This window comes from Pygocentrus nattereri, chromosome 8 (genome assembly GCF_015220715.1).
Source record: "Pygocentrus nattereri isolate fPygNat1 chromosome 8, fPygNat1.pri, whole genome shotgun sequence".
Taxonomy (NCBI): domain Eukaryota; kingdom Metazoa; phylum Chordata; class Actinopteri; order Characiformes; family Serrasalmidae; genus Pygocentrus; species Pygocentrus nattereri.
Window position 1 is genome coordinate 8,545,909 of NC_051218.1, and position 27,715 is coordinate 8,573,623.

The following is a 27,715-nucleotide window of genomic DNA, read 5'->3' on the forward strand; positions in this document are numbered from 1 at the left end:
ATATGTAATTGAGGATGGACTGCTGGCACAGTCTGATCACATCCTGCATTGACATTCTCAGCTAACTGAGGAACACTTGCTCTTCTGTTTTCCTTATATATCACACTGATGCTCAAGCATCGCACTCATTGAATGTGCACTTTCAGCTGTAATTTCCAACACCGATCCAAATGTAGACATCATGTTCTTCATTGATCCTATTGACACACAAGCCAGGTGAGCAGTATTTGTGATTGAAGCTCCTGCTGTCCATTCCCCAACAATGAACCTTCTTCCATTTAACACAGATCTTTTCTGTTTGCCGTCTTATTCCAAATTCAAGGTAAACTGGGCCTGATTATCATTTTTTAAATTATATTTTAATTGTTTTACAAAATAGAATTATGCATATATACAATACATAGTGTGATAACAGAACTCTGGAAAACAAAGTGAAGTAGAGAAGGAAAAACCCACACATACACACAGGAGACAAAAATGGCTGCAAAAGGCCACTTAGTGCAAGAATACAACATTGTAACATTTGTAAATTAAGATATTAAAACAGCTGTTTTAGTGCTTGGACTAAATAAAACCAGGATGTAACAGCGATACTGTACTTGAGGTGGGCTATATTAGTAAATGAAGCAATCCAGAAATATTTTACATTTATTTTAGGAGCAAACAATAGCTACAGTGTGGCTTTCTCTCCAGCTGTAAGGGCAGCCTGCCATTTAATAACCTTTTCTGAACTACTGAGATCATTTAATGGGAGTAAACGTGGATCTAGGCCAGAAGTTAATCTTATAAGTTTAAGTTTAAGTGATACTTTTTTGATCCCACAACTGGGGAAATTCCACCTACGCATTTAACCCATCCGTGAACACCACATACACACCAGTGAACACACACACTAGGGGGCAGTGAGCACACTCGCCCGGAGCGGTGGGCAGCCCTATCCACGGCGCCTGGGGAGCAGTTGGGGGTTAGGTGTCTTGCTCAAGGACACCTCAGTCATGGACTGTCGGCCCTGGGGATCGAACCGGCAACCTTCCGGTCACAGGGCCAGATCACTTATAAGATCACTTAATTCTTGCACCACATATTTCCAGAAAAATAAAGTGGTTGCAAATCATACAGAGAAAAGCAGCGTTTGAAATTGTTCTTACATATATTGCAGTTAGAGTTAGATTTTGTTAAATATCACTTGTATGGTGTACACTACGTTTTATAAATAATCTTGAAATGAGTCAGTATATTTGTTAGATTTTTGGAAGTGACATAGTGATTTGACCACGCTGTTTCCCAGTTTGAGTGGAATCCTAGCCAGGAAAGCCCTCTATCCCACTGGTTTATATGAATTTCCAAGAAATTTATTGTAAATAAAGGTAACTGCACCTTGAGAAGTTACAGAGCACTCAATCCTTGCTTGGCATTTTTTTTTATACATGCCACAAAGCATGGTAGAATGGTAATAACGTATTTGTGTGATGCATCATCTCCACTTCTTCAGTTTCTCCACTCGTTTATTCATTTTTTTCTGTGTCACTCGTCTGTATATCAAAGATATGTTTTAGCTTTTGTCACAGTCGGCGTTTGCTTTTCAGGTTTTCACCAGATGGACGATTAGTCGCATCCTGTGGGGATGATAGAACTGTTCGTCTGTGGGACACATCAACCCACCAGTGCATCAACACTTTCTCTGACTATGGCGGGTGAGGTTTTCCTTTTCTCGGTTATGTCTCAGTTTGGAGACCTGAGAAGAATGAACATGTCTGTGTTGCTGCTTTTACTTGGTTTCTTTTTTTTAGATCTCTCGTTCCAAAAGTATTTCTTTGTCACCTCATTTTCATCCATAGGCCAGCAACATTTGTGGACTTCAATGCCAGTGGTACTTGCATTGCATCATCAGGAGCAGACAACACACTTAAAATATGGGACATCCGAACAAATAAACTTATCCAACATTACCAGGGTAAATTATGTTCTCTGCTGTTTCTTTACTGCTAAACTGATTTGAAAACATTTGAAACTATCATTAGAACCATGTTATTCACCAACCTCACATTCCTCTGTCTTAGTCCACAGTGCAGCGATCAATGGCTTTTCTTTCCACCCATCTGGAAACTACCTGATCAGCGGTTCCAGTGACAGCACAGTAAAGATCCTGGATCTGCTGGAAGGAAGGCTCATTTACACTCTTCATGGCCACAAGGTGAAGCGCTCAAAGCTCTCTGTTCGCTTTATGACCTTATGTTACACTTCATGTGGTGTAAAATGTATCATCTGATGAAGAACAAAGCTGAAGTGGGAGTGGCAATGTGGCGAAAATACACCACAGTGATATTTCAGACACTTTCACTATCCTCAATGTGCATCATGATATTTAGGTTTTGAGAGGAAAAGGAGCCAGTATATATTAAAAATACTATTAAGAACGGTCAACACAAGGATTTTTATTAAACTTTTCACATACTGCGCTGCACCAAATCAGATTAAAGTCAGATTAAAATGGATTAATTATGCTCTCTAAAATGTGCATTTAATCCTGTGGACAATGATTAATATTGTCATATTGCCAACCCTTTAGCAGAAATGTTTTTTCTTTTCCCAGGGTCCAGTTCTGGCAGTGGCATTTTCTCGAGACGGTCATCTTTTTGCCTCTGGTGGAGCTGATTCGCAGGTATAGAGTAGCATAATAGGATCTGCTTTCCCTGGACTGGAAGGTCGATCGGTCTGTGTCTGATCCAGAGCATCTGGTGGTGTCTACATAGGTTCTGATGTGGAAGACCAACTTTGATCTGCTGAACTACAGGGAAGTGTTAAGCAGTCACAGCAAGCGTGTAACCCCAGATCCCCCTCCTCACCTGACGGACATCTACCCCAGGTCCCCCCACCGTCACCACACCCAGAATGGAACTGTTGAGGTTAGTGCTCAGACAACAGATAATTTCTCAATTGTCACTATGTCGTCGTTGTTGTCTCACAGTGTTAATCATTCAACCTAAACAGATGAGCCAATCATTGTATCAGCCCTGAGAAACATGTAAACAACTCAAGAGACTACAAGAAGAGTCTATTAATGAAATGCGCTTGTAATGTGATGACTTGTCTATTGTGTCTTTTCTTAACCTTCCAGCATGTGCCATTTCAGATTAATCCTGCTGTTACTGACATCCAGTCAGCTGATCCTCATGTGGTGGAGGTAGGAGAGGCTCCGTTCTCCATGACGGTAAGATTTCAAGAAACAAAGAGAAGAAACTCCTTCAGAATCCATGTAGAGTTTAGTTACACAGACTAACAGTGGAGATGTGTTTCTTAACTGAGGTTGCAAGTAAGCAGATGTATCCATGTCCTATTATGTAGTTTCACCAAAGTTTGCATAGAAAATCTGCAGCATTTTTGATCATTGCCTGTTTTTATTAACTTTAGCAGTTAGCAGTATTTACTTTGAAGGGATTGCCCCTGACAAAGAGTAGAGTATTGTATTGCACCTTTACTTTGTAGTTGCTCACACAATAATTACACTACTGAATCATTTCTTTAGTGAGTGCACAAGCTGTGTTAAAACACAATTCTTGCCAAGCCAAAACTAAAACATTTATCTTGAGTTTCTGTAACAAATGCAGTGAGAAAGGAAATGCCTATTGCAGTCAGTGTTGCTGTGGATTTTTTATCCTGGGTAGTTGTTTACACTACACAGGCAACTCTTTAAAAAGAGGCCTCAGCCTTTAAAACTTATTTAAACCTATGTAGGGCATATAAGATTGCAGCACATCCACCAGGGGGCAATGCAGGCTATATATTGCATGGTGTGTGATGCGATGCCTTCAGACATGCACGTTGTACTGCCACCTGGTGTTGGTGAACAGCTCAACAGTGTCACTATTGTGCTCTAGGATAAAAATGGTAGTTAGTTTGGCTACTGGAATACATTTTTACTGCAGTCGCTGTGGTAGTGGAGAATTTGGTAAGATGATAAGAATTTACAGTCTGTATTCTGCCTGCATGAATATTCATAAAGCAGGGCAGTTATTGAATCCGGAGCACTTCTCCAGATGGTAGCGTGCAGAGGGCACCGTGCGCTGGTGCAGTTCATAACACAGCGCTGAGAGCTCACATGTGATCTGCTTAATGCACACTTCAAACACAATAACGTCAGTTACGTTATTACTCTTAGGGCTGTACAATATTTGGAAGAATAACATTGAGATGTTTTAGTTTTTTTTTTTTTTCAGTAAATGTAGTGATAATTGAGTGTTTGATTTGTATTTTATCTGTCTTTTCTTTCACCAAGACAGATCAAATGCACATCAAACATTCTCAAATGGAGTAAATTATCACTCCATACAAAGAATGTGTGTAGAGAAGAAATTCAGGCAATACCTGTTATAAATAGAGTTTATACTCTTTATAAATAAAGAGTTTCAGTGACGTCAAGGTCTGATATGATTGGCTTTGGTTTCCCTAATGTCAAACAGCAGAGGAGGATCATCATCTACCCTTACATTATAGAAATAAAGGTGCTTTGCAGGGAACATTTACATTCATCAAGGTACAAACAACATAAAACTTCCCTCAAAGGTATAACAGTGGTTTTAAGGTCCAACTGAGAACCTTATATACGTTTTTTTTTTTCTTCCAAGGAAAAATTTGTATTTGTGTTTTTTCGTAATTCAATGTTTTAAGCCTGGAGATGATATGGGGTGTGTGGCATCAGTACAACATAGAAAATATAGTTTCAGTGGATTATGTTACAGTTATGTTCCTTGACTAAAGGTTCTGAGATGGACTCTTGAGGGTGCCACTCTGGTGACGAGGGTAACTGCCCCAGTGACAGTTTACTGCTTTTATTTCTGAGTGTAGTGTAATAATATGGTTAAATCAAAATAACAGTTGTAAAGTGTTAATACTAGGGTTGCATATGTAGAAATTACTAGCGCCAAATACTAGTGCGCCATTGGCCAAGATTTTGTCTTTTTTTTTTTGCTTTTTGGTAATTGGCCAATTTTTTATGTTTATTTTTACGTTCATGATCTGTGTAACAATATTATAACATAATGTGCGTCTATTAAGAGATTCTTTAATACAAGAGTCAATGACGACCCCCCTCTGCTGTTTGGCATTAGGGGAAAGTGTAACACCAACTTGGCCATTGAAACCAAAGCCAGACCTTGACGTCAGTGAAACTCTTCCAAATGTAACGACAGTTCTCTACAGTAATGGCAAATTGTGTCATGAGTGTACCACTAAGCCTTTAATGATAGTACTTTTCAAAAGTAAGTTTTGCTGAAATGATTACTTTAACTGTTATTATAATCGACTGAAATGGTGATGATTACAAACTACATCTGTTTAGTCCTGCATACACTGCTGCAGCTAATTGTTTTCTCGCTGACTGTCTACTATTGGCAGCTGTTAGCTTTTTTTGTCATTATAAAAGAACATTTAATAAAATTAAAAAGCACAGTTTGGATGTTTGCTGGCTTGCCAGTAAGTTAAACTTGTGCTACTTTGTCTTGTTTCGGCTGTAAAACTGATTTGACATGTGTGCCCACTTTGGCTAGCCAAGTTAAATCTTAGAAATTTGTGCATTGTTTAGATTCTCATCAAGGTAATTACGACTGGTTAATGTTTGATTAACAATGCACAGCATACTATTGTCATTTATTTTGGTTTTTAACAAAACGGTACTCATGTCTGTACCAGTCAGTTATAACATACTTTTCTACATTATTTAATCTTCTGTTGGCCATACATACCATCTCCATTTGGAAATGACTATGAAGAGAAACCAATGCATTGATGCACCAGTGACAGGCCTGAAGACAGACCTGCATATTTTGTTTGTTTATTTGTTGGAGCACATGAATACTCTTGATTCATCCAAACACCCACATAAGCTCATCTGAAGCCTTTGAGGTTGGCCAGAATGCTTAAAGCACACAGTAAAAAAAAAAAGTGTAATTTGCTAGACGGCTCAGTGGCGTATTGCAACCTTTGGCAGTATTAATGTTGCTGGTCCAATAGCACAATAATGATTAACAAATATGTATTGTGTGTAGGCTTGACACAATTATTACATAATTGCCTAATCATGATTGTTTGGGATGATCGCAGTGATCACTTTCCACATTAGATTTCACAGTATTAAGTGGTAACAAACAAAATGTAAATTGAATGTGGTGGGTTGAGGCAAAATAATGTAAATATCAGCAGTAAATGCATTCATTGAGACACATCATAGACCTTAGATTTTGTTTATATGTGCTTAAAGGGTAATGCGAAGTAATATGGTTAAAGGGCAGCTCTGAGTAGTGTTTATTTGTTAGCTATGTAGCTAGTTCTAATGTTTTGAGCATGCATGCTAGCAGAATAAGAATTCTTTTGCTTATATTTTCACTCTCAAGAAAAAATATCAGCTTTGCCTGAATATGCGTGATTCTGTGTAACTGAGACATTTGTGTGAGCGTGCTTAGTAAACATGGCTAGGAAGCAAGATGGCTGGTAAGCCAATATTTCCTTCCATACTTTTGACTTTAAATTGAACTTTAATAGATAAAATGAACAAGGGGAAAAAAAAAACAAATCTTTGATCGCAATTATTTATATGACAATGAATCAGTCAGATAAAATTTCAGGATCGTGACAGGCCTAATTATGTGGGCCTGCAGTCAATTTCTCTCTGAATATAATTCTCCCTTTCAATCTCCTCTGTCTGTTTAGTCTTTCTCTTACTCAGTGTCTCTCCCAGTCTTTTGCTTTTTGTCCCTCTCACATATTCTCTGCCTGTGTGCTCTGTGTAGCAGCTCAAGCGTGAAAGCAGCCCAGTAGTCCGTACACACACGCATGCACACACAGACACACACACACAGACACACACACAGACACACACACGTGCCTTTAGCTGGGCTCTAAAGTGACCTCACTTTGCCACTGGAGCCGATGCCTAATAATAGACTATTTCATGCTATGACTTCAGCTTTGCGCTCCCCCCCCCCCCCCCCCCCCCCTCTCTCTCTCTCTCTCTCTCTCTCTCTCTCTCTCTCTCTCTCTCTCCTTTGCACTTGCATTTTTTTTCTCTTTTTTTTCCTTTCCCTCTCTTGCATTTCCATTTCCTCTGTCATTCACTAAATTGCATACAGGACATAAAGTCCCTGACCAACACCATGCCTGCTGCTAAGTGGGTTCAATCTGGTTCAGGGTGCCCTCCTGTTCCGGAGCTGTCAGGCTGTATTTACAGGGAAACCCTCAGATGTCCGGCCCCACGCATCCCTCTGTCCCCCAGGTCAGAGTTTCCTCAGTTCGCAGCCCTGTGTTGCGTGCGTGGGAGGCCAGAGAGGAGGAAGCAGGCGGCGTGGTGAAGTCTAACCCAGGGCACCTTTTTGTGTGACACTTCCTGCCATTGCTTCCCCTTCACTGACACTCTCTCTCTCTCTCTCTCTCTCTCTCTCTCTCTCTCTCTCTCTCTCTCTCCTCTCCTCTCCTCTCCTCTCCTTTCAGCTCTAGCATGTGCCTGTGTGAGATGATACAGTATTTGCTTGATGCCCTCCTCAGTGCGGCTCCTCAGTGCGGCTCCTCAGCCCAGCGCATTAGCCCTTAAGCGCTCTCGTGCATCTCTCAGCATTAGCAGGCCCCATCGCTTCTGAATGGGCACACAGAGCACGTCAGCACTGAGGTCAACACACTCGGCCCATTGATGAGAATTCATAGCATCCTCTCTGATACTATGCATCCAGTTTTATAGCGGTAGTTCAGTGAGACATGCCAAGACCTGTTTGGTGTCGGAAATTTGCTTCTTTAGTTTTGCACTGAAGCTACAAGCAAAAGTAGCTAACAAGAAATTGAAGGTTTTACCCCTCAATTAGCACAGTGCAAACTAGCGATGCACTGAAATTTCAGCCACCGAAAAGAGGAAGAAGGCTAAAAATGTTGGTCAGAAAAACGCAATAGATTTAATAGATCTGCACTGATGTGTCCGGACCTATAATATAAATAGTAATCAAAAATGAGAAATGATGAATGCAATCGCTCTGTTTCCCTCCACCTCCTGCATTAGTCAGACGCATTCAAACTGAGCAGCAGCAGGTCAGCAGTGACGCATTCAAACATGGTCTTCTGCAGCTTAGACCTACACACTATACAATCTTTAGCTTACATGCTTTTCAGCATTAATTGATTTAATGAAGATCTTTTATGGAAATCACTTTTATTTATAACTCACTGGCCATTATTCATCAAAGTTGCGTCAAATCTGATCGTAGAATGAGGGCACACCATCTGTACAATCAAACTCTGGTAGGAGTTTATGTACATTTCAGTTCGAGTTTAACTGAAAAATAGTTTTTGATTTGTAGTTAACGAACCAAAACTATTATCAATGTTGTCTATAATACCAACATTAAGAGCAATATTAGGGCTGTCCTTATCATGATATCTTAGCTGACAGATGTCACATGTTTTTGTTTTTTATTTTATACTATTAAAGTACAAGCTTAAAGTGGCCAAATTATTTGATCGTGTATTGACTGTTAAAATTGAATCAAATTGAAAGGACAAAATCTAGGATAGCATACATGCTAAAAACGTTAGAATTAGCTACATTACTAACAAATGAAAAAACTTTGCTCATGCTGCCCTCTAGAACTTTTTTCCATACTTATGAATTTTTTATGCTTTTTCTCTGGAAATACTGCACTCAGTATGACGTGGTCCACCATGTTAGGTAGGTTTACAGATCACATCATAAGACTGGTCACTCCAAATCACCAATAGATGGTGTAGGTCAACATTCTCTTCAAAGATGGTGTTGAAAATTTGCCAGATGCAGAAGTAATATTTCATAAGTGAAAGAATGATTGCAGAAGCAAAAGTGTATCTGCAAAATCAGCAAATAGAAAAATGAAAACAATGATTGGCAAAGTAAAGAATACATTTATATCAAGTTGAGTGAAAATGGGTAGTAATCTTTCTGAAATTATCTTTGATTTGTATTTGCAATACAAATCATGTTTTAGAAATTTACATATAAAAGTTTTACATTTAACAGCTTCAACAGGGAGTGTGAATGTAGGACTTTCTAGCAAGTGACAGGCATTTACTGAGTGATCAGCTTGAAGGTGATCTGCCTGAGAGAGTGTGTGTGTGTGTGTGTATTTGTGTGCTGACCAGTATCATGTTCCTAGAGTGGGGCTGACAGGCAGGAAACGAGCACAAAGTCTCTTCCTGTGGCATAAAGAGCAGGGGATTGGGTGGCCGCGAGGTGTGGATGCCAGCTTTAAGTGCTGCCATCGGCTCCAGTGACAAGACGTGACGGAAGGAAGTGGCTAAAGATAGAGCAGCCCAGGGGAAGGCTCACTTTCCACAGGGAGAGCACGGAGGAAGATAGCCTTACAGGGAGAGAATTCACTCTCCAAACTGCCAGAAACAGACTCTTATTGATTTGACAGAAATTGTGAAGAAGTTCATGAAGGAAAAGGGCACATGTTTCTGTTCATTTCATGTAGTTACATGACATTAGCGCTGTCACTGTTCATTATATTAGCAATAAAGGCGTTAATAATTATTTGAACGATGGCTTTAGGAGTCAGAGTTTTCCAAAAGCCCAAATGTTCATCGTCTGGTTTGTCATTGTTCAGTTAAAGCCAAAGTCAGATACTCTGAGATGGTTTATTGATATTATCTTTTAGTGTTTTGAAAGATGTAAAAGATGTAAGAATAAAAGAAAACTTTGAAAATACTTAAAAAAGGAATAATACACTATGGGCCTGGTGTTCTGGGCCTTCTGTGCCATTTTGCTTGCATGTAATGCACAAAGCTGGCGGCAACACAGTGTGGAAGCGTGGCTGATCACTTAGTCCACTAACATTTCAGCAGCTAGCAGTTCTCAGTTTTACATGGATTTTAGTCCACTTTTTGAAACTAGAAGTAGATCTGGGGGGCTTCCTTTAACAGTGGCAGCAGTCTAAACAGAGGCGTGAGCCACAAATACATGCTGAAGAAATATTTCCCAACAGAATAGCACTTTAAAGTCTCAGGGTCAGATATATAGTTGTCTGCAAAAGTTTGTTCACCCCCTGGTCAAATGACCTTTTTTTTATGTGTGTGTGTAAGTCAACACATCGTCTACAGAGAGCACACTTCTGCACATTTTAATATACTATTACTGATTACTTGCTGAATTGAACAAATTAGGCCATACTTTATATTGTTTCCAATATGTCAAACAAAGACAATAAATAAAACTATAAGGCATTTGAGAATCTAAAATATTCTTTATCATCATGCAAACTGCCAAATAAGCATTTAATCAGCTTTAGTTTATAGCAGCCCTATATGGCATTTTTCTTGTATTTCATTTCGTCCACTTATTACATTTGTGTGGTTTTAGGTACCGAAAAACAGTAAACTCAGAAAAACACATGACCAATTTCCAACATCTCTTTATTCCTGTTTTAATCCTCAAAACAGGCCAAGTTGCCATATATGGCCTGTATGGACTGAGGAGCGAACAGCATGTTTACACACTGCATCAAAGTTTTGTTTCAAAGAAGTGAGGAAAATTTAGTTTTGGGATGATATGGGCCCTTTAAATCCATGTTCTCTCCTATGAAAGAGCTACATGTCAAATAATGGGGTTATTTTTGGCTGGAGAAAATCCAGCAAGGGAGAAAAAGTGATCCATCAGTAAAACAGTCAGTAAAAGATGAACATAAATCATTATAGAATGGCATTTTTTAAATTAGCCTTTTTGCCGTAAAGCGAACTGACATGTCCTGTATTTGTTTGTACAGTATATTTTGCAGCTTGTGTATGTAGTTCTGTGTGATTATTAGGAAGCAGTAGGTGTTTGAGTGTGGGGGGAAACGTGTTAAGAACGTGTTATGGTTATATAATGGCAGTTCGCAGCTATATTTCCGTTGTGTTATCACAGGCTCGCTGGTGTTGAGTGCTTTTGTTATGACAGTGGGTGGTATCTGGACTAGTGTTCTGATGACCCACACCGTTTTTCCCTGCCATTTCCTGTAAGTGCAGACAGGGTGAAGAAGGGCTGAAGCGGAAAGAGTCTCCTCTGGCCTCCTGGGTGCCCACTAATCCGTGCATTGTTCCTGGTATCTCTTGATGGTTGTGTACCCCCAACTATGCTATATTCATCCACTTCCACTCCTCTATACAGCATACTGTGGCTTAGATAGCATGGCACAACAGAGGTCCACGTGTTGAAGATACCGGAGAGCCGACTAGCTCATTGCTTATTCACCACACGCACAGACAGACCGTTCTGAAGGGCACATTGTCTGACTGATTTTCTGAACCCTGTGACTTTTTGCCTTGGAGATATAATTGAGTATTTAAATACTAGCTTGAGATGTAATTGTTAATGATAGTGAGTTCTAACACTTGTCCTCTGAATTCTAATTCTGTTCCCTTCAGCAAAGCAGGACATGCAGCACAGTTAGACGTCCTGCCCACACAGCGAGAGCATGTCAGCCTCTGGTGTCACCGCTGGGCTAGTCTGCTATAGACAGCAACACATTCAAATGCTATTTTTACCTAAAAAGAGCAAGAAAGTAAAAGTAAACGGCTGCCTCCCCCAACCCACCATTCTTTTAAAGGAGTATATCAGCATTTTTCAGCTACCTAATCGCTATCATACTGTCATCTACCACAGACCAACTCCACACAGTTCTTTATAGGTAGAAAACAGTGGAAAAACCATTGACTCAGATCACTCACAATAGAAGCCAATGGGCAGTTGTGTTGTAATCAGGAGGTTTTCTTTTTACAGACAAATGTGCAGAAATAAATGTCCTTTGTTACTGAAGGCATAGCACAACTCTTCAGATTTATTTAGTAGTAAAAGACATGGGACGTTCTTTATTTCTGCCTTCCATCTCTCTGCATTTTACCTTCTCTTTTAACCGTATTTAACACATTTCATTCAGACTTGCATTTTGTCACTACTGTTTAAAAAGGAATTCTACTAATATTTCAAAATCCCTGATTAATTACATGGTTAAGGTGTTAACAAAGTCCTTCAAAGTTGTTTGATGTGAAATGCTCTGTTCTAGAGAAACAAAGTCAGGATTACTCACCGTGATGGTGATAGGAACCAGATGTCTAAAATTTTAAATGGATGCCTTATAGAAAGCAACTACATGACGTGGTTACGAGTACTCTGCCTGATGTCTGAGTTGTTTTAAAATCATTGTAAGATAAGATTTGCCCTAAAATGAATACAGTATCTTACAAAATTGACTACACCCCTCACATTTCTGCAAATATTATATCTTTTCATGGGACAACACTATAGAAACGAAACTTGGATATAACTTAGGGTAGTTAGTGTGCAGCTTGTATAGCAGTGCAGATTTACTGTCCTCTGAAAAGAAATCAACACACAGCCATTAATGTCTAAACAGCTGGCAACACAAGTGAGGACACCTCACAGTGAACATGTCCAAACTGTGCTCAAAGTGTCAATATTTTGTGTGACCATTATTATCTAGCACTGCCTGAACCCTCTTGGGCATGGAATTCACCAGAGCTGCACAGATTGCTACTGGAATCCTCTTCCACTCCTCCATGATGACATGAAGATGCTGGTGGATGTTAGACGCCTTGCGAAACTTATCGTTTCTATCGTTTCGTTTCTATAGTGTTGTCCATGAAAAGATATAAGCAAATATTTGCAGAAATGTGAGGGGTATGCTCACTTTTGTGAGATGCTGTACTCTTATGGTTGATGTGTACATTCTCCGTAAGCCAAACCAGTAAGAAAAAAGCATTTTTTACATATAAAAAACCTGTTTAATTTGTGCTATCAGCACAATGACTTTATTAATATATCATTTGGAACTGCATTAATCAACATTTAGTATTGTGATTCAATATGAAATATAAAGGTTATTGTTTTGAGAGTGGTTTTAAGATGAAGATTCAAGCTTTGTTCGGAAATACAAAAAAAAATAAAAAATCAAACCCTGATCCAGAAACCAGATGCTTTCTTGTGGCGAAACAGAGGTTTCCTCTAAATGTGGCCTTCTCCTAAAGTACTTGTCAGAACGTATGATTTAGTGCCTGCTTGTCAGTGTTGCCATGATAAATGTAGCAGGGTGACTCTCTTATCCAAATCGAGTTTAGGTCTGTTTGTCATCTCCTCACCACCCCCACCCCCTCTTTGTTCTTTTGACTCTCAAGGGTATACATCGGCCCAGAGAGGCCAGGGATAAAAATACGCTGACAGTCCGTCGACGTGGTTTCTAAAAATAGCATCGCGTCCCTATTACAGGTAACAGGGATGCCTCAAAGGCAAATAATGAGCTCCCCTCTTGCTCTCCTGCTCTTCAGCATCCCTCCTCTCTTTGTCCTCTGTTCCATCTCTGGAAACAGCACGGATGTTAAAAAATGATTAGTGTGAATGTTCATAACAGGCTCACATGCTACCTTGTGACCACATATTATCGTCTTAAAGATGCGGCATAAATTTTTGATTGTAAAATGTCTGCTGTATCATTGCTCTATGCCCATGTGCTGCCTTTGGTGGGTAAATTTGCATCCAAGTTGGGCAAAAACAGCCTAGTGGATTATCACAGTTCCACGTGAGAACAGTAGATGTGACATGTTAAAAAGGCCAAGAGCTATCTTGATGCCTTTTTTTAAAAAAAAATGTAATGCTCCACAAATAGTACAGTTATGCAACTAAGACAGTACAGTGAGAGATACTTCACTTATACTGACGAGTCAAGGCCAATTGGAATGGAACAGGCTGTGACAGTCAGACCAACCTGGCCGAGTGACATTTTGAAAGAACAAATGGAAGGGAGACGAATGTGAATATACAAATGCAAAAGACCTTCCAAGCACAAAAACAGTGTAGGTGGAAGGATGAAGAAAGGGGAAATTAAAAAGGTTTAAAAAAGTGGATGTATGTTAGTTGAAATAACTTGCAACACATCAAGTTGTTAAGATGGATGCAGGTTTGTTTTGCAGGGTGCTTTTACTGAAAAACCTCATGGGCAACTGAAAAAGCCACCGTACCAAACATCAAAAAGCATCCGTATATTTTTTTTGCAGTTCCTATCAGAATGTGAAGACCTGCAGTACTTTGAGACCATTAATGGCAGCCGTGTCAATCGTAATGGATGTATTTTTTTTTTCTTCTTCTTTCAGACTGGTTCATGCTTTTGCAGGCCTGCCTCTGTTTGCCTACATAAAAGTGGCTCGGCTTGTGTATGTGCTCTTTGACACTGGTGCTGTGGCCTCTTCAGAGTTTCATAGCTTCTGTGAAAAACACGGGTTCATCCCTCCATAACCTCGCCGCGCAAACGGAAACCCACTGTGTGCCAGTTTATGATTTAGTGCCTGCTTTTCTTTTTCATGCCCCTCTTTAATCCTCTCTCACCTGTGGGTGCTATTTTTAGCATTACCATGAATGTAGGTTGGAGCTGGCCCCAGTGAACTGTGTGGGAAGAGCCATCAAAACATAGTTACCACTGCAGAAAAATGTGAATGTGTCTCTCACTTATCAGCATCAAACAATGATGTTTTGCATGACAACAGGACCATTTAAAACATGCCCTTGTTCAATCGGCCTTGTCTTTGTTGATGTTGTTTTTGCAAAATAGTGGAGAGGCTTAAAGAGAACTGCAGGCGTGATGAGTTTCTGGTGCACAGCTTCAAGGGAATGGCTTAAAAGGGAGGAAACGGAATGCTAGGGATGATGAAATGTTGTTTTTTTGCCCTCCAGTGAGGAAAGTATAGAGGATTTACTATGAAAAGGGCTGTAAAACAAATCTGCTTCCTTAGAGGAAGGGGCCAGGGGGTCATGGGTTTGAAACCCAACACCGGCTGGGCTTTGGAGGTAAGGCCCACCTGTTAGGAAGTCATTAATTTCTATTTCTATTCCAACTCTTATTCCGGTTCCGTGAGCTCTGTGTTTATGCAACATAAATTTGTCTGTTTTTAACCCCTTAAACATGAACAGTATGTGAGGAAACTCCTTACTCACACAACTACATAATTTACACATACACTTCATAAACGTTTATAGAACTACTATGAACTATAAGGCTACTGTATTACTGTAGCATAATAGTTTACAATACATAAAATAAAACAAAATGACTGCGGCTTATGCAGTTCCTCGGTATTGCAATGGTGTTTCTAGGCGCTAATAGATTTACAGTGTTTGCTAGTTGGTTTTATATTCTGGGTGGTTGGTGTTAGGTTTTTAGTAGATAGTATCTCAGGTGGTTGCTAGGGTGTTGCTCAGCAGTTCTTATGTTACTCCAGGATGGTTCTAGAGTGTTTCTGCATGGTATCGCTGCTGCTGCTTGCTATGGAATTTGAGATGTGGTTACAGTGGTGCTGTAATAATGGAACGTGTTAGGTGGTTACTGTGGGATCTCTAACAACATCCTAGCAACCACCTGGAAAACCATAGCAATCAACTTCCTAACACCTACCAAAAATTAGTGTACTTGTATCAAGGTGAAATGAGAGAGGTGTAAAAACATTTGGCCATGGAGTGCCTTTCATGCCTATGGATGAAAAAAATGAGACATTGAACAGTTGCTACTCAGAATCCATCAAAAGCTGTATACAAGCACATCTCTCACAATTAGAAGGAACATTCTGGTGTTGGTACAATGTTAATATCTTATTCTTCTCAGTGAACTGTACAGCAAACACTAATAACTGAATTATAAAGATGCAGATTACTGCAGATTTTTCCTTGTTCCTTTGGCCATTCCTGTACTGTCATTTTCTTTTTCTCTTCTACCTTCATTTCATTCAGTTACATTTTTTTTATCCAATAACTTAAATGTCATTTTTACCCACAAAATCTCAGTAGCACTTTTGATTGTTCTGATGCGAGTTCAGCTGGTTATGGAGGCTTTCAATGAAGCATGACAGTGATGGCCATGACCCTCTGAACTTCCATGCCCTTATATCCCATCATGCCTACAGCCTATCCCCCGTCCCTATCTTGGCTCAGGCCTGCAACGGCTGCCCGGCGCCTCCCTGTCCTGCCTGGGCCCTGCAGGCTTAACCTCACAAAAAACGCTGGCATTCCTCTCTGCCTCTGGGAAATGTATTAACCTCGCTCATTGAAGGTGAGGTTAAGACTGTACATTGAAGGTCATATGGAGGGGGAGTATGCTGAGGGGAAACAGAGCTTGGCTGAAGAACGTTTAACCATCAGGCTCAACATTCCTCACAGGCCTGCTTCATATGAGCCAGGCTGGGGGCTAACGCCACCACGCTACCCACGTCCATCTCGGACACCCTCCAAATGTGCATGGGTACTGGCAGTTTAAAGTCAAAAGTGCCCTTGACTTATCAGAATGGTCATGGAATTGCGTCGATTTGACATTTGGCTTCACAAGGTCATTGATCTCTTCAAGCATATGAAATACCCTACTTTTAAAATGTATTCATGTTGCACAATATTATGGGTTGAGGGTTTCCTACTGAATGTGGAATGCATGTTAAGGCAGATCGTCCAGTCATGATTGTGGATGCTGCCTTTTAAGATGTTATATGATTCTGTTGTGGCTTAAGACGTTGCTAGTGGCACTGATGTGTTTCGAAGCCTGGGTGGGAATTCAGTAAAGGTTTTCTGGGAATGCAGGCCTTGAGTGGGGTTAGGTGTTAGCATTCCTGTTGTCTGACTGTGGAGTAATTAGTGGCTAGCTCACTGCGCACTGCAGGTTCCCACAGCTCCCTGCATTCAATTTGGTATTATCTCGAGTTCAACAGCAGATTATCTGGTATTTGTGTAGCAATGGAGTTTAGCTTAAGTTAAATCCTATACAGTGACCCTCTTGTTTCTTTCTGTTTGTGAATTCATGGTTGTGTTTTTAGTTTCACAGAGTTCTGAGGTCTATGAATTCTTTGAATTAGTTGCACACCATAATTTCAAAGGAAGATTAATTAGCCCAGTTGAAAAAAGTCAAAAAGCACTCTGAAGGTGGCAGGGCTTGCTGTTGTTTTATTGTACAGGAAGAGATTAGTATTAATCTTTTAATATAGAACTAATAACCTTAATGTTCTGGAATGTGGATGCCAGTTAATAGGGTTTGTTGCACACAGAAGGTGTACTATAGCAAATCCAGTTATCGTGTCATGATTGGAATATTTAATGGACCCTTGTTCTTGATTATTGTAGAACTGTTTTTCATTGTACCTAATAAACTAACAGTACAGTGCACCAGAGAACACCCTTCATTTATTTAATTTCCATTGCATATTCATTTTTCAGGATCACATTTCCACTTGCATAAGAAAGAGGATAGTCAAAGGAATATAACACTGTTGTTAGAAGAAAACATCGTATCTCCAAAATTACAACTTTTACAGGAGAAGGGGAAAACCTAGTTTACTTTTAGTTATTTTGGGCCATTTCTTTTAGTCTATTCATCAAACATACACACAATGTAAAGGGTGACATGCTTTTACAAATTACACCAAAAACTGAAAATGACAAAATGGGGTTACAGGGTTTTCTTCCCACAACAGCAATAGAACAGGAGATTCCAAAACTGAAGTTCAATAAATGATTGAAAGATACAGAGAAAACGGGCCTCCTAACAGCCACCCGCAAGACCTGGTAGACCACCAACACTGCCCCTATCAGATAAACAGCAATTAAAGCTTTCGTCTTTGAGAGAGAAGGGAAATTCAAGCTGCTTCAGATCTGAAAACCTCCACAGATGCTTCTGTCCATCCTTTCACTGTGAGAAGACAACTCAGCAATGTGAGTCTGAAAGGATGTGTAGCTGTTCAAGACGTTACTGAGAAAAGGAAATGGAAAAAAGAGGAAAACATTGCACTAGAACAGGAAAACTAGACATTTGAGATGTATAGGGAGGTTCTAGTGATGGCTGAGTCTAAATTTTGCATTGTGAGAAGCAGAAAATGCAACCAACGTCTGAGACTGAGCTTGTAGGTGTGGAAAAATATCCCTGCAGATTTCTTTGCAAAACTGAAAGCAAGTCTCCTGAAAAGAATGGAAGCTGTAATAAAGGCTAAGGGTGAGCACACTCAGTCCTAAAGTTGTTATTATAGCTTGCATAATTTTCTATTGAATATAAGGTTTTTTTATTTCCTTGTGTGTTTTAAAAGCCGAATCTTGGCATAGCGGTATAATAAATGGTCGGGAACGGCTCTGGTGTCTTGTGACCGTAGTGTGAATGCGTAAAAGTATTAGTAGAGTGTGTGCAGTATGTGTTGACTGGCCTCCAGCAGGTGAGAGATTTGTAGCCTGTGAGGGGCCTCCGTCCTGTTAGGCCGGAAGCCTGTCCATCATTAGCACTGAAGTGAGAGAAAGCTCTGGAGCCTGAGAGCTGAACTTGGGTCAGTAACCCCTCTCTCTGTGCCCTCTCTCAGCTAGAAGGCAGAAGTGCTCTCATTAACAAAACCATACCACTGCCAAAGCATTGAACTGAACTGTCAATTGATGGATTTCATGCTTGGTTTCTTTGACAGTGGTAAAGTTTTCTTCTGTGTGATTCCGGGAAGAGCCCAGAATCGCAGCAATTAGCGACAGTTTAACAAACCTGCAGTAACCTCTACTATGCACAGGGTGCTCAGCTACTCTCCCACAGTTTCTCTCCTCACGTCTCCTTTCTTTACTCTTCCCTCTCATTCAACGAGCTCTTTCCTTTGTGGCCCTTTTTCTGACTCTGAAGATGTTTTCCTGACTTCTACCTTTTGTTGGCTGTTCAAGGTTATGAAGCTGCTGACTGTCTTTCAAGGCAGCAAGGCAGCAAAAGCATGACTTGCCTGAACAGTTAAAATATAAAATAGCCCGCTTGAGGTTGGTATGAATAACACGGTCCTCGCTACATTCTTTAAAGCAGAAATAATGCATCGGATTAGCCAAACATCCGCAGTTTTAATTAGCTCTTGTTATTATTCTGCATCAGAAAATGAAATAAACTGAAGAATATCTCACTGTATCTTTGTACTGGTACCCTGCTGATGTTGATGTTAGTACTTTTATGTTTTGTCTATTTTTTCTTTTTTTATATATATATATATATATATATATATATATATATATATATATATATATATATATATATATATATATATATATATATAGTGTGTATGTATGTATGTTAACACTAAATAAGTAAATAGTTGCTGAACAGTAATTTAACCAGCACCATCATTATCTAGTTTTATTCAGCACTTTAGGCAGTGATGGCCTGGTCCTGGTCAGTTTTGAACAGAATTTTGTTAGACTTGAACCTTGATAATGTGGGTTAGGTTTGGTTTATCAAGCTCAAAATTGGTGGTGGCATTTTAGGCTTTTTAAAAATCATGATGTAAATGGTATGCATCTCTAGGCTTCCCTAGAGCTACCTCGGCTTCCCTATGAGCTCCTAATTTTATGTTAATGGGAATACAAAGGCTACTGAGGGCTACAGAGTTCATGGAACTGCTGTAAGGATCCAGTTTCAGACTCAAAATTTGAAGTTAATTTGTTGGGTTTAGACCGTTTTGTTTCGGTTTGGACTCAAACCGTGATGATGGGTGTTGCGCTATGTCGAGCTAAGTTCTCAGGCTGAATTCTGGTTTGGACCAAAATTACAGGCCCAAATAAAGCTCCGACTTAAACCCATTTCCATAATTAACAGTACAGAAATCCTAATAATTGAGATTGTTTGCCCCAACTTTACTCATGACCACTCAAGACCTAAAGATTATTTTCAAGAGATGTTGCAGTTTTATAGGAGAATCCAATTACTGTGATCACATTGCCCCTATTTCTGATCTGTATTTTTAGAAGCACTTGTTGCCATCTTGGAGGAACTGGCTGTGTACTTCAAAGGCCGTTCACTGGAAAGTAATGTTGACCTGTTCTTCACTCGCACTCTGTTGTCCTCTCTCTCTCTCTATCTCTCTCTCTCTCTCTCTCTCTCTCTCTCTCTCTCTCTCTCTCTCTCTCTCTCTCTCTCTCTCTCTCTCTCTCTTTTAAAGACTGGCTCATGTGAGGGCAATCAGTCAGGAGACACGCTTAAGAAGCACTCCAGTGATGTCCACTGATTTTGCACAGATCAATCGGATTAACCCGAATCAAATTACAAAATGTGTGTCCCTGCAATTCATTGGGATGCCTGTGGGAGTCATATGTTCTGATGCCTTTCAGTGTTCAGTAATGTGCATTTTTTGTTTTGGTATTGACTTGTGGGTGAAGTCTGAGGAAGGAAAGGAAAGATGCCAACAACACGTTAAAGCAAGGGTGCAGTAATAAGCTTATGCCTTAATAAAGCAGGACTGTGTGAGTTCGTACTGCCTGCGAGTGGTAATGGGGGATCATGTGGCAACAGTGTGTCTGACTGAAGTTTTAAGTGCCGGGTGAGGTTAGTTTATGCACCACTTACGTGCAAAATGCATAATAGAAGGTTGACTCTTACCACACAACAGATGCCTTTAAGAGTGGATATGGGTAATGACTGGTTTAGGTCTGGCTAGACAGAACGGTATACTACCATATTACCTCCCTGCAACAAAGACCTATACATTGTACAAAATACATAGTAAAACCTGCAGTGGGCCTGCAAACCATGGGATCTGTTTGAGTGGGCAGTTTAGACCAAGTACATAATGTCTTTGTGGTTGAACAGGTGTGGAGGAGGAAGGATACTGCGGTTTAACTAGGGTGAGGCTTAGGACAGGGTCGTCACTTCATGGGTAGCGAGTAGTTCCGTCCTCGGAGCCACCTCCACCCTCAAAGCCACCTGTGAATCAGATGTTTGGAGGAGAGAAGAATAGTACTTTGAATTTGAATTGGATCTTTTATGAGGCAACCCTCCCTGGACAGGCGAAGTTCTCCATTGTTTGCATTGTTCTAGTCTTGTTGTGTCTGTCTGAAGAAGGCCCATTGTTTCAGTCCTTGGGTGACAATCATTCAAGTTTCTGTCTTGGCCTCCCACTGGTTTGCAAAATCCCCCTCATCAGCACAAGAAAGTTGTAATTGAAGTTCGGGTGAATGCTGCATTACTAATATAGCTCTACTAGGATTTCTGCCCTTTATGTGACTTCTAAGGTAGCCAGTTTTCCATACCAAGGAAACCTGAAGCTGAAAATGCACTTCTTGTCATACTTTTGTGGCACAGTGGACAAATCTTGGTACTTTTCCTTTGCCAAATGGAAAATTCTAATTTGTAGCTTTTGCTCTGTGGTTGAGATGATGATCTGTTGTGGTCCTCAGCCACCTTTTGCTACAAGAACACAAAAGACCTCAGTGTTACTAAGACAAAGAAGTACAGTGAATGATCATCCTCACTTGACTTTATCATGGAGAGGAGATCTGCTTGACATTAACCCGACCCACACAGGTGGTGGAATTTCAGGGCCGGTGAAGAACATCCCTCTTATCTTTTGTTTTTCTTCTCCCACAAGTGCTTTTACTTTTTTATCCTCCCCACAACCTTTTTTTTTTTTTTTTTTTTTTTAAGTGCATAGGAAAACATCCGCCTCTCTGTCTGAAGCCTTGACTCGTTGATCTCCTCACCCACTCTTTGCCATGACCTATGCTGACCTTCCCTGAGCGATGGTACAAGAATGCATCAGGCTAGGAGCTTGAGTTCCAGCACATTCTACAGATGCCTCACCGTTCTCTCTTCCTGTTCCCCTCCCTCAACCACTCCCCCGGTACCCCTTCCCTCACTTCTCTCACAGATAGTTGGCACTCTTGTTTTTTTACGAGGCTGTCATGGGAAGGAGATCCCACCACCTTTCTACTGGGGCTAAAATTAGGTGCTCGTTTCGCACATTTTGAAAAAACCTTGCGTATATTATATCCTGGAGGTGCTTCAAACCATTCCGGTTTTGCTCCTGTCTGGCACAGGGTGAGGTGTCTGCCTGGTCCCAGGTGTGGGAAACTCATGCTGCAGTATGGGCTTTGGTTTCAGGTTCAACACAAGACACTTCTCTGGCACTGGGAGAATAGAATTCCCAGTCTCTTGGATGACACCCTTACTCACTCGTCCTTGTTTGGGTCCTTCTATTCAGAGACTTGTAATATGTGATGCATTTCTAGTGCATCTGTTTTTTCATTCAGTATATGCTCTCATTCATTTCAGTGCAGTTGTCCATCATGAAAGAAAAGAACCTGATGATCAAAAAAGTATTTCAAAAACAGCTTTTAAATATAAAGCATAAAATATAAGCCATACAGATAGATTGCTTGTACCTTTTCTTAATCAGTTTCATGCTCTGTTAAGCAGACCTCTTCAGACTTAACAATCAGTGCCTCTAATGGTCAACTTCTATTTTATGTTATTTTTAGGGATTGATAAATGGAGACATGTTTACTCTTGTGCTACTGAGAAATTGCATGTCCTTATTCTCAGCCCAGCAGCGTAAATGAAGCCACAATTGAACCTTCGGCTGCAAAATGACTGTAGAAGCTTAGAAATGGATAGTGACAATTTAGGCTTTTTATCATTTGAAGTGAATCATTAGCTTACCCACAGGCTCTTAATTTCATGTTAATGGAATGCAAAGGCTCCCCAGGGCCAGAGGGTATATGGGGCTGCTGCGGGGCTTTAGATCTGAGCAAACAGGTTTTGCCTTGGGCATGGTGGGAAATGCAGCCTAGAGAAAGGGGCCAATACAGGCTTTTTTTTAATTGTGTTTGGACCTAATCGGCTTGCAGTAGACTGGAAAACTGAAGCTCTCATTGTTCATGACAATACCACTTCAGAAATGCCACACGTCAGCTTACAGTCAGTCAGACAGACTCTGTGGAAGTCTGGAAGGAGGTGTAGTGCAGGAGACTTTACTGTGGGTGCTGGAACTGCATTTCAAGTGTAAAGCAGCTAGGCATGGGTAATATGACAGTTTTATCAGTGTTTAGAATGTTATCAAGATAAACAGTAAGCATTCTGAACGTATTGTGGACATCACCAGTACTTAAATAACACAGACCTGCTGGGTTCATAGTACTTTGTACTCGTAATTAGTATTTTTAGTTTTATTGGATTCAGTACAGCACAATATGTGAAATGAGCTTTCAGTAGCACTTTTTGTTGCATTTTGCAAATTGTGTATCTTGAAAATGACTTTATTGATACACTATTGTTTTCATATTGTCCGTCCACACATTAGCATGTTCATATACGTGTGTGTGTGTGTGTGTGTGGAGTTTGCATGTTCTCCCTTTGTCTGCGTGGGTTTCCTCTGGGTTCTCCAGTTTCCTCCCACAGTCCAAAGACATGCAGTCAGGCCAATTGGACATGCTAAATTGCCCCTGGATGTGAGAGTGTGAGTGACTGTCTGTGTCTGTCTGTCTGCCCTGCGATGGACTGGCGACCTGTCCAGGGTGTATCCTGCCTTCCGCCCGATGACCGGTGGGATAGGCTCCAGCATATATTTTTATTTATTTATTTATTTTTTTTAATGTAACATTTTTCTGAGGTTTGCTGTTGGAAGAGTGCTGCAAAGTGGTGGGCGATATGGCAGAAATACAACATGCTTTTTCACAATACATAATACATATCACAACATGTTTTTCAGACTTTATCTGTTTTGATATGAACAAAACCATCAGCAGTGCTACATAAAAAAAGGTACATTACTGCACTAAATTATCTAATATAAAGTTTTTCACCTACAGCTGGAAGAAAGTCTGGTTACATAAGAATAGTTTCCATCCATCCATCCATCCATCCATCCATCCATCCATCCATCCATCCATCCATCCATCCATCCATCCATCATCTTCCGCTTCTCCGGGGTTCGGGTCGCGGGGGCAGCATCCTAAGCAATGAGGCCCAGACCTCCCTTTCCCCAGCCACTTCCACTAGCTCCCTGGGGGGGATTCCAAGGCGTTCCCAGGCCAGCTGGGCGATATAGTCACGCCAGCGTGTCCTGGGTCTTCCCCGGGGTCTCCTCCCGGGTGGACTTGCCTGTGACACCTCCCAAGGGAGGCATCCAGGAGGCATCCTAACTAGATGCCCGAACCACCTCAGCTGGCTCCTCTTGACGTGGAGAAGTAGAGCCACTGCTTCTGAGTCCCTCCCGGATGACCGAACTTCTCACCCTATCTCTAAGGGAGAGTCCAGACACCCTGCGGAGGAAACTCATTTCGGCCGCTTGTATTCACGATCTCGTTCTTTCAGTCATTACCCGAAGCCCATGACCGTAGGTGAGGGTGGGAACGTAGATCGACCAGTAAATCGAGAGTCTTGCCTTATGGCTCAGCTCTTTCTTTACCACAACAGACCGGTAAAGAGCCCGCATCACTGCTGACCCAGCACCAATCCGCCTGTCAATCTCCCGCTCCCTTGTACCATCACTCGTGAACAAGACCCCGAGATACTTAAACTCCTCCACTTGAGGCAAGAGCTCATCCCCGACCCAGAGAGGGCTCTCCACCCTTTCCCACCTGAGAACCATGGCCTCGCATTTGGAGGTACTGATCCTCATCCCGGCCGCTTCACACTCGGCTGCAAACCGAGTGAAAGCGAAAGCTGAAGTTCACGGCTTGATGTCCTTAATAGGACCACATCATCTGCAAACAGCAGCGATGTGACCTTGAGGTCACCAAACTGGACACCCTCCGTCCCCTGACTGCACCTAGAAATTCTATCCATAAAAATTATGAATAGAATCGGTGACAAAGGGCAGCCCTGACGGAGTCCAACTCTCACTGAGAACGAGTCTGACTTACTGCCGGCCATGCGAACCAAACTCCTGCTTTGTTTGTACAGGGCCTGAATGGCTCGTAGCAAAGACTAGTTTTGTTTTCTTTATAATGAAGCTTGCAGTTGATCAGTGTTCTCTAAGTGCAATAATATTATAGTAAGTATATTATAATATTAACAGTTATACTCAGAAAAGCATATTGCCCTCCCCAGCGCCACATATAAAAGCTATGAGTCAGTTTCTTTGACCAACAATAAAACTGATTTCCAAAGTATTTTTACCATTGGCTTTGCAAAAAAAAGTCCAAGACTTCTTTTTTTTTGCATCCAGATAAGTAGGGCCAATTAAGATCTTTCAATCATTCCCAGCATTATAAGGATTCCAACTTAGAATCTTCCAACAATAAAGCATAACAAAAAAAATCAAAAACTGTAAAGTCAGTGATTTTTTTTTATTATTTTTTTTTTTATTGAGCATGTCACATGCTGTACTGAACTACATCTAATTAAGCATGAGTAATTATACTCTTTGCAATGAAACATGCAGTTGGTCAGTGTTCTTTAAGCTCTCACAATATCCACAATATGTTCAGAAAAGTGTATTCTCTAGCAGTCTGTCATTTATCATGGAAACCAGAAATATTGTCATATTGCCCACCCTTAATATAAAGGGGAAACATTACATTTGTCATCTTAAGTGTCTCAACTTTTACCATGTTCATTGGCTTCTAAGAGGCAAAAACAGGGGTCAGCACTCATGCACAGCTTTATGCCTATAGTCATCGCTGTATGTGTAGGGAAGGAAGTCAGTAGCATGCTGTGCGGTATGAAGAGTCAAATGACAGGAAGAACTTCACCACATCACAGAACTGCAGATCGCATGTGACATTATAGTTAATTTAACTGTCCTGATTTGTTTGTGCATTATAACTGGCAAGTAGATAACGCAATATTAATATGGTTTGTCCTAAATAATCAATTAAACTAAATTTTTAAAAAATCTATTAAATTGTACCTTCTCAGTGAATCAGAATTCATACGTTGTCATACATTTCTTGTCACATTTTTTGCAAAATTGTGTAAAGAACCCTTTTTAAAGAATACCTTGTATTATATTTTCTTTCTGAGCCCCGATTATGACATTTGTGTATTATTGTGTGTCAGAAACAGTCATTATTTCTTTAACCTTAGAATTAAACTGGCTGTGTTTAGTGTGTATGAATGGGTATATACGTGCATATACACTCACTGGCCACTTTATTACTACTAAAAGGTGGGATCCCCCTTTGCCTTCAGAACTGCCTTAATTCTTCGAGGCATACTTTCAACAAGGTGTTGGAAACATTCCTCAGAGATTTTGGTCCATATTGACATGATAGCATCTCACAGTTGCTGCAGATTTGTTGGCTGCACATCTATGATGCGAATTCCCGTTCCACCACATCCCAAAGGTGCTCTATTGGATTGAGATCTGGTGACTGGAGGCCATTGGAGTACAGTGAACTCATTGTCATGTTCAAACCAGTTTGAGATGATATGAGCTTTGTGACATGGTGCATTGTCCTGCTGGAAGTAGCCATCAGAACATGGGTACACTGTAGTCATAAAGGGATGGACATGGTCAGCAGCAATACTCAGGTAGGTTGTGGCATTTAAACGATGCTCAATTAGTACTAAGGGGCCCAAAGAAAATATCCCCCACACCATTACACCACCACCAGCAGCATGAACTGTTCATACAATGCAGGATGGATCCATGCTTTCATGTTGTTTACGCCAAATTCTGACCCAACCATCTGAATGTCGCAGCTGAAATCGAGACTCGTCAGACCAGGCAACATTTTTCCAATCTTCTATTGTCCAATTTTGGTGAGCCAGTGCGAATTGTAGTCTCAGTTTCCTGTTCTTAGCTGACTGGAGCGGCACCCGGTGTGGTCTTCTGCTGCTGTAGCCCATCTTCTTCAAGGTTCGACATGTTGTGCGTTCAGAGATGGTATTCTGCATTCCTTGGTTGTAACAAGTGGTTATTTGAGTTACTGTTGCCTTTCTATCATCTGGAACCAGTCTGCCCATTCTCCTCTGACCTCTCACATCAACAAGGCATTTTCGTCCACTGAATATTTGCTCACTGAATATTTTCTTTTTTTTCGGACCACGCCACATTCAAAGTCACTTAAATCCCCTTTCTTCCCCATTCTGATGCTCGGTTTGCACTTCAACAAGTTGTCTTGACCACCTCTACATACCTAAATGCATTGAGTTGCGACCATGTGATTGACTGATTTAACTATTTGTGTTAACAAGCAATTGAACAGGTGTACCTAATAAAGTGGGGTGTGTGTGTGTGTGTGTGTGTGTGTGTGTGTGTGTGTGTGTGTGATGTAGGCGGCATAGGTGGATATATTGGTTGTTGGTTCTTATGACTAGTTTAATAATGTTTAACGCCACATGAAATTCTTTTATTTTCAATAAGCAATAACAAGTCCAATCACCCAACTCAGCCAGTGTCAAAGAATTAGAGTAAATTTAAAACTCGCTTTTTACAGCAGTAAGTATTGCATGTGGTACTTGGCTATAGAAGTGAAGGTCCGCTGTGTGGCTGCAGGGCTAATGGCAGGGCTGAAAGACCCCCCGGTGGCTCGGAGACCCACTCGCTGTGCCTGACACTCTCTGGCTGGGCTCTCTGAAGGGCACAGGCTCAGCTGGGCCTCATGCCACCCATGGCTACAGCTGTCAATCAAATGCCTGAACTTTCAATTTGACTCTGCTTCCTACTGCAGCACTGCAAGCTTAACAGCAAGAGCACACGCAGGCACTCTACACACCAGTACATACAATGAACATGCCTGCCACACGAATGCAGAAGCATCTGGTACGTGCAGGACACTGTACCTTCACTGTTCACACACACGGGGAACTGCTCATACACCACACAGCTATTTACAGGAACTTATGTAAAACATGCATGCTGACGTGTCAGAAGTTCAGTATCATTTTCATATTCTTACACACATTAACGCACTTTTCAGGTTACATATTTGCATACACAGTGTCACAATAGTTATCAGTTA

The 27,715-nt window shown here is 40.8% G+C and overlaps 1 protein-coding gene across 2 annotated transcripts in view; it reads left to right on the forward strand.

Annotated features, from left to right (window-relative positions):
- poc1b (POC1 centriolar protein B) overlaps positions 1-27,715 on the forward strand; it is a 50,767-nt gene that overhangs the window by 3,269 nt on the left and 19,783 nt on the right. For both annotated transcript variants that reach the window (XR_001858752.2, XM_017717704.2), the window contains 6 exons: positions 1,587-1,694; positions 1,839-1,954; positions 2,061-2,194; positions 2,594-2,662; positions 2,754-2,906; positions 3,134-3,211. Coding sequence is in view for 1 of the 2 variants with exons in the window: in XM_017717704.2 (XP_017573193.1) it covers positions 1,587-1,694; positions 1,839-1,954; positions 2,061-2,194; positions 2,594-2,662; positions 2,754-2,906; positions 3,134-3,211 (658 nt within the window). In the remaining variant the exon portion in view is untranslated. The remainder of the gene's footprint in view (positions 1-1,586; positions 1,695-1,838; positions 1,955-2,060; positions 2,195-2,593; positions 2,663-2,753; positions 2,907-3,133; positions 3,212-27,715) is intronic.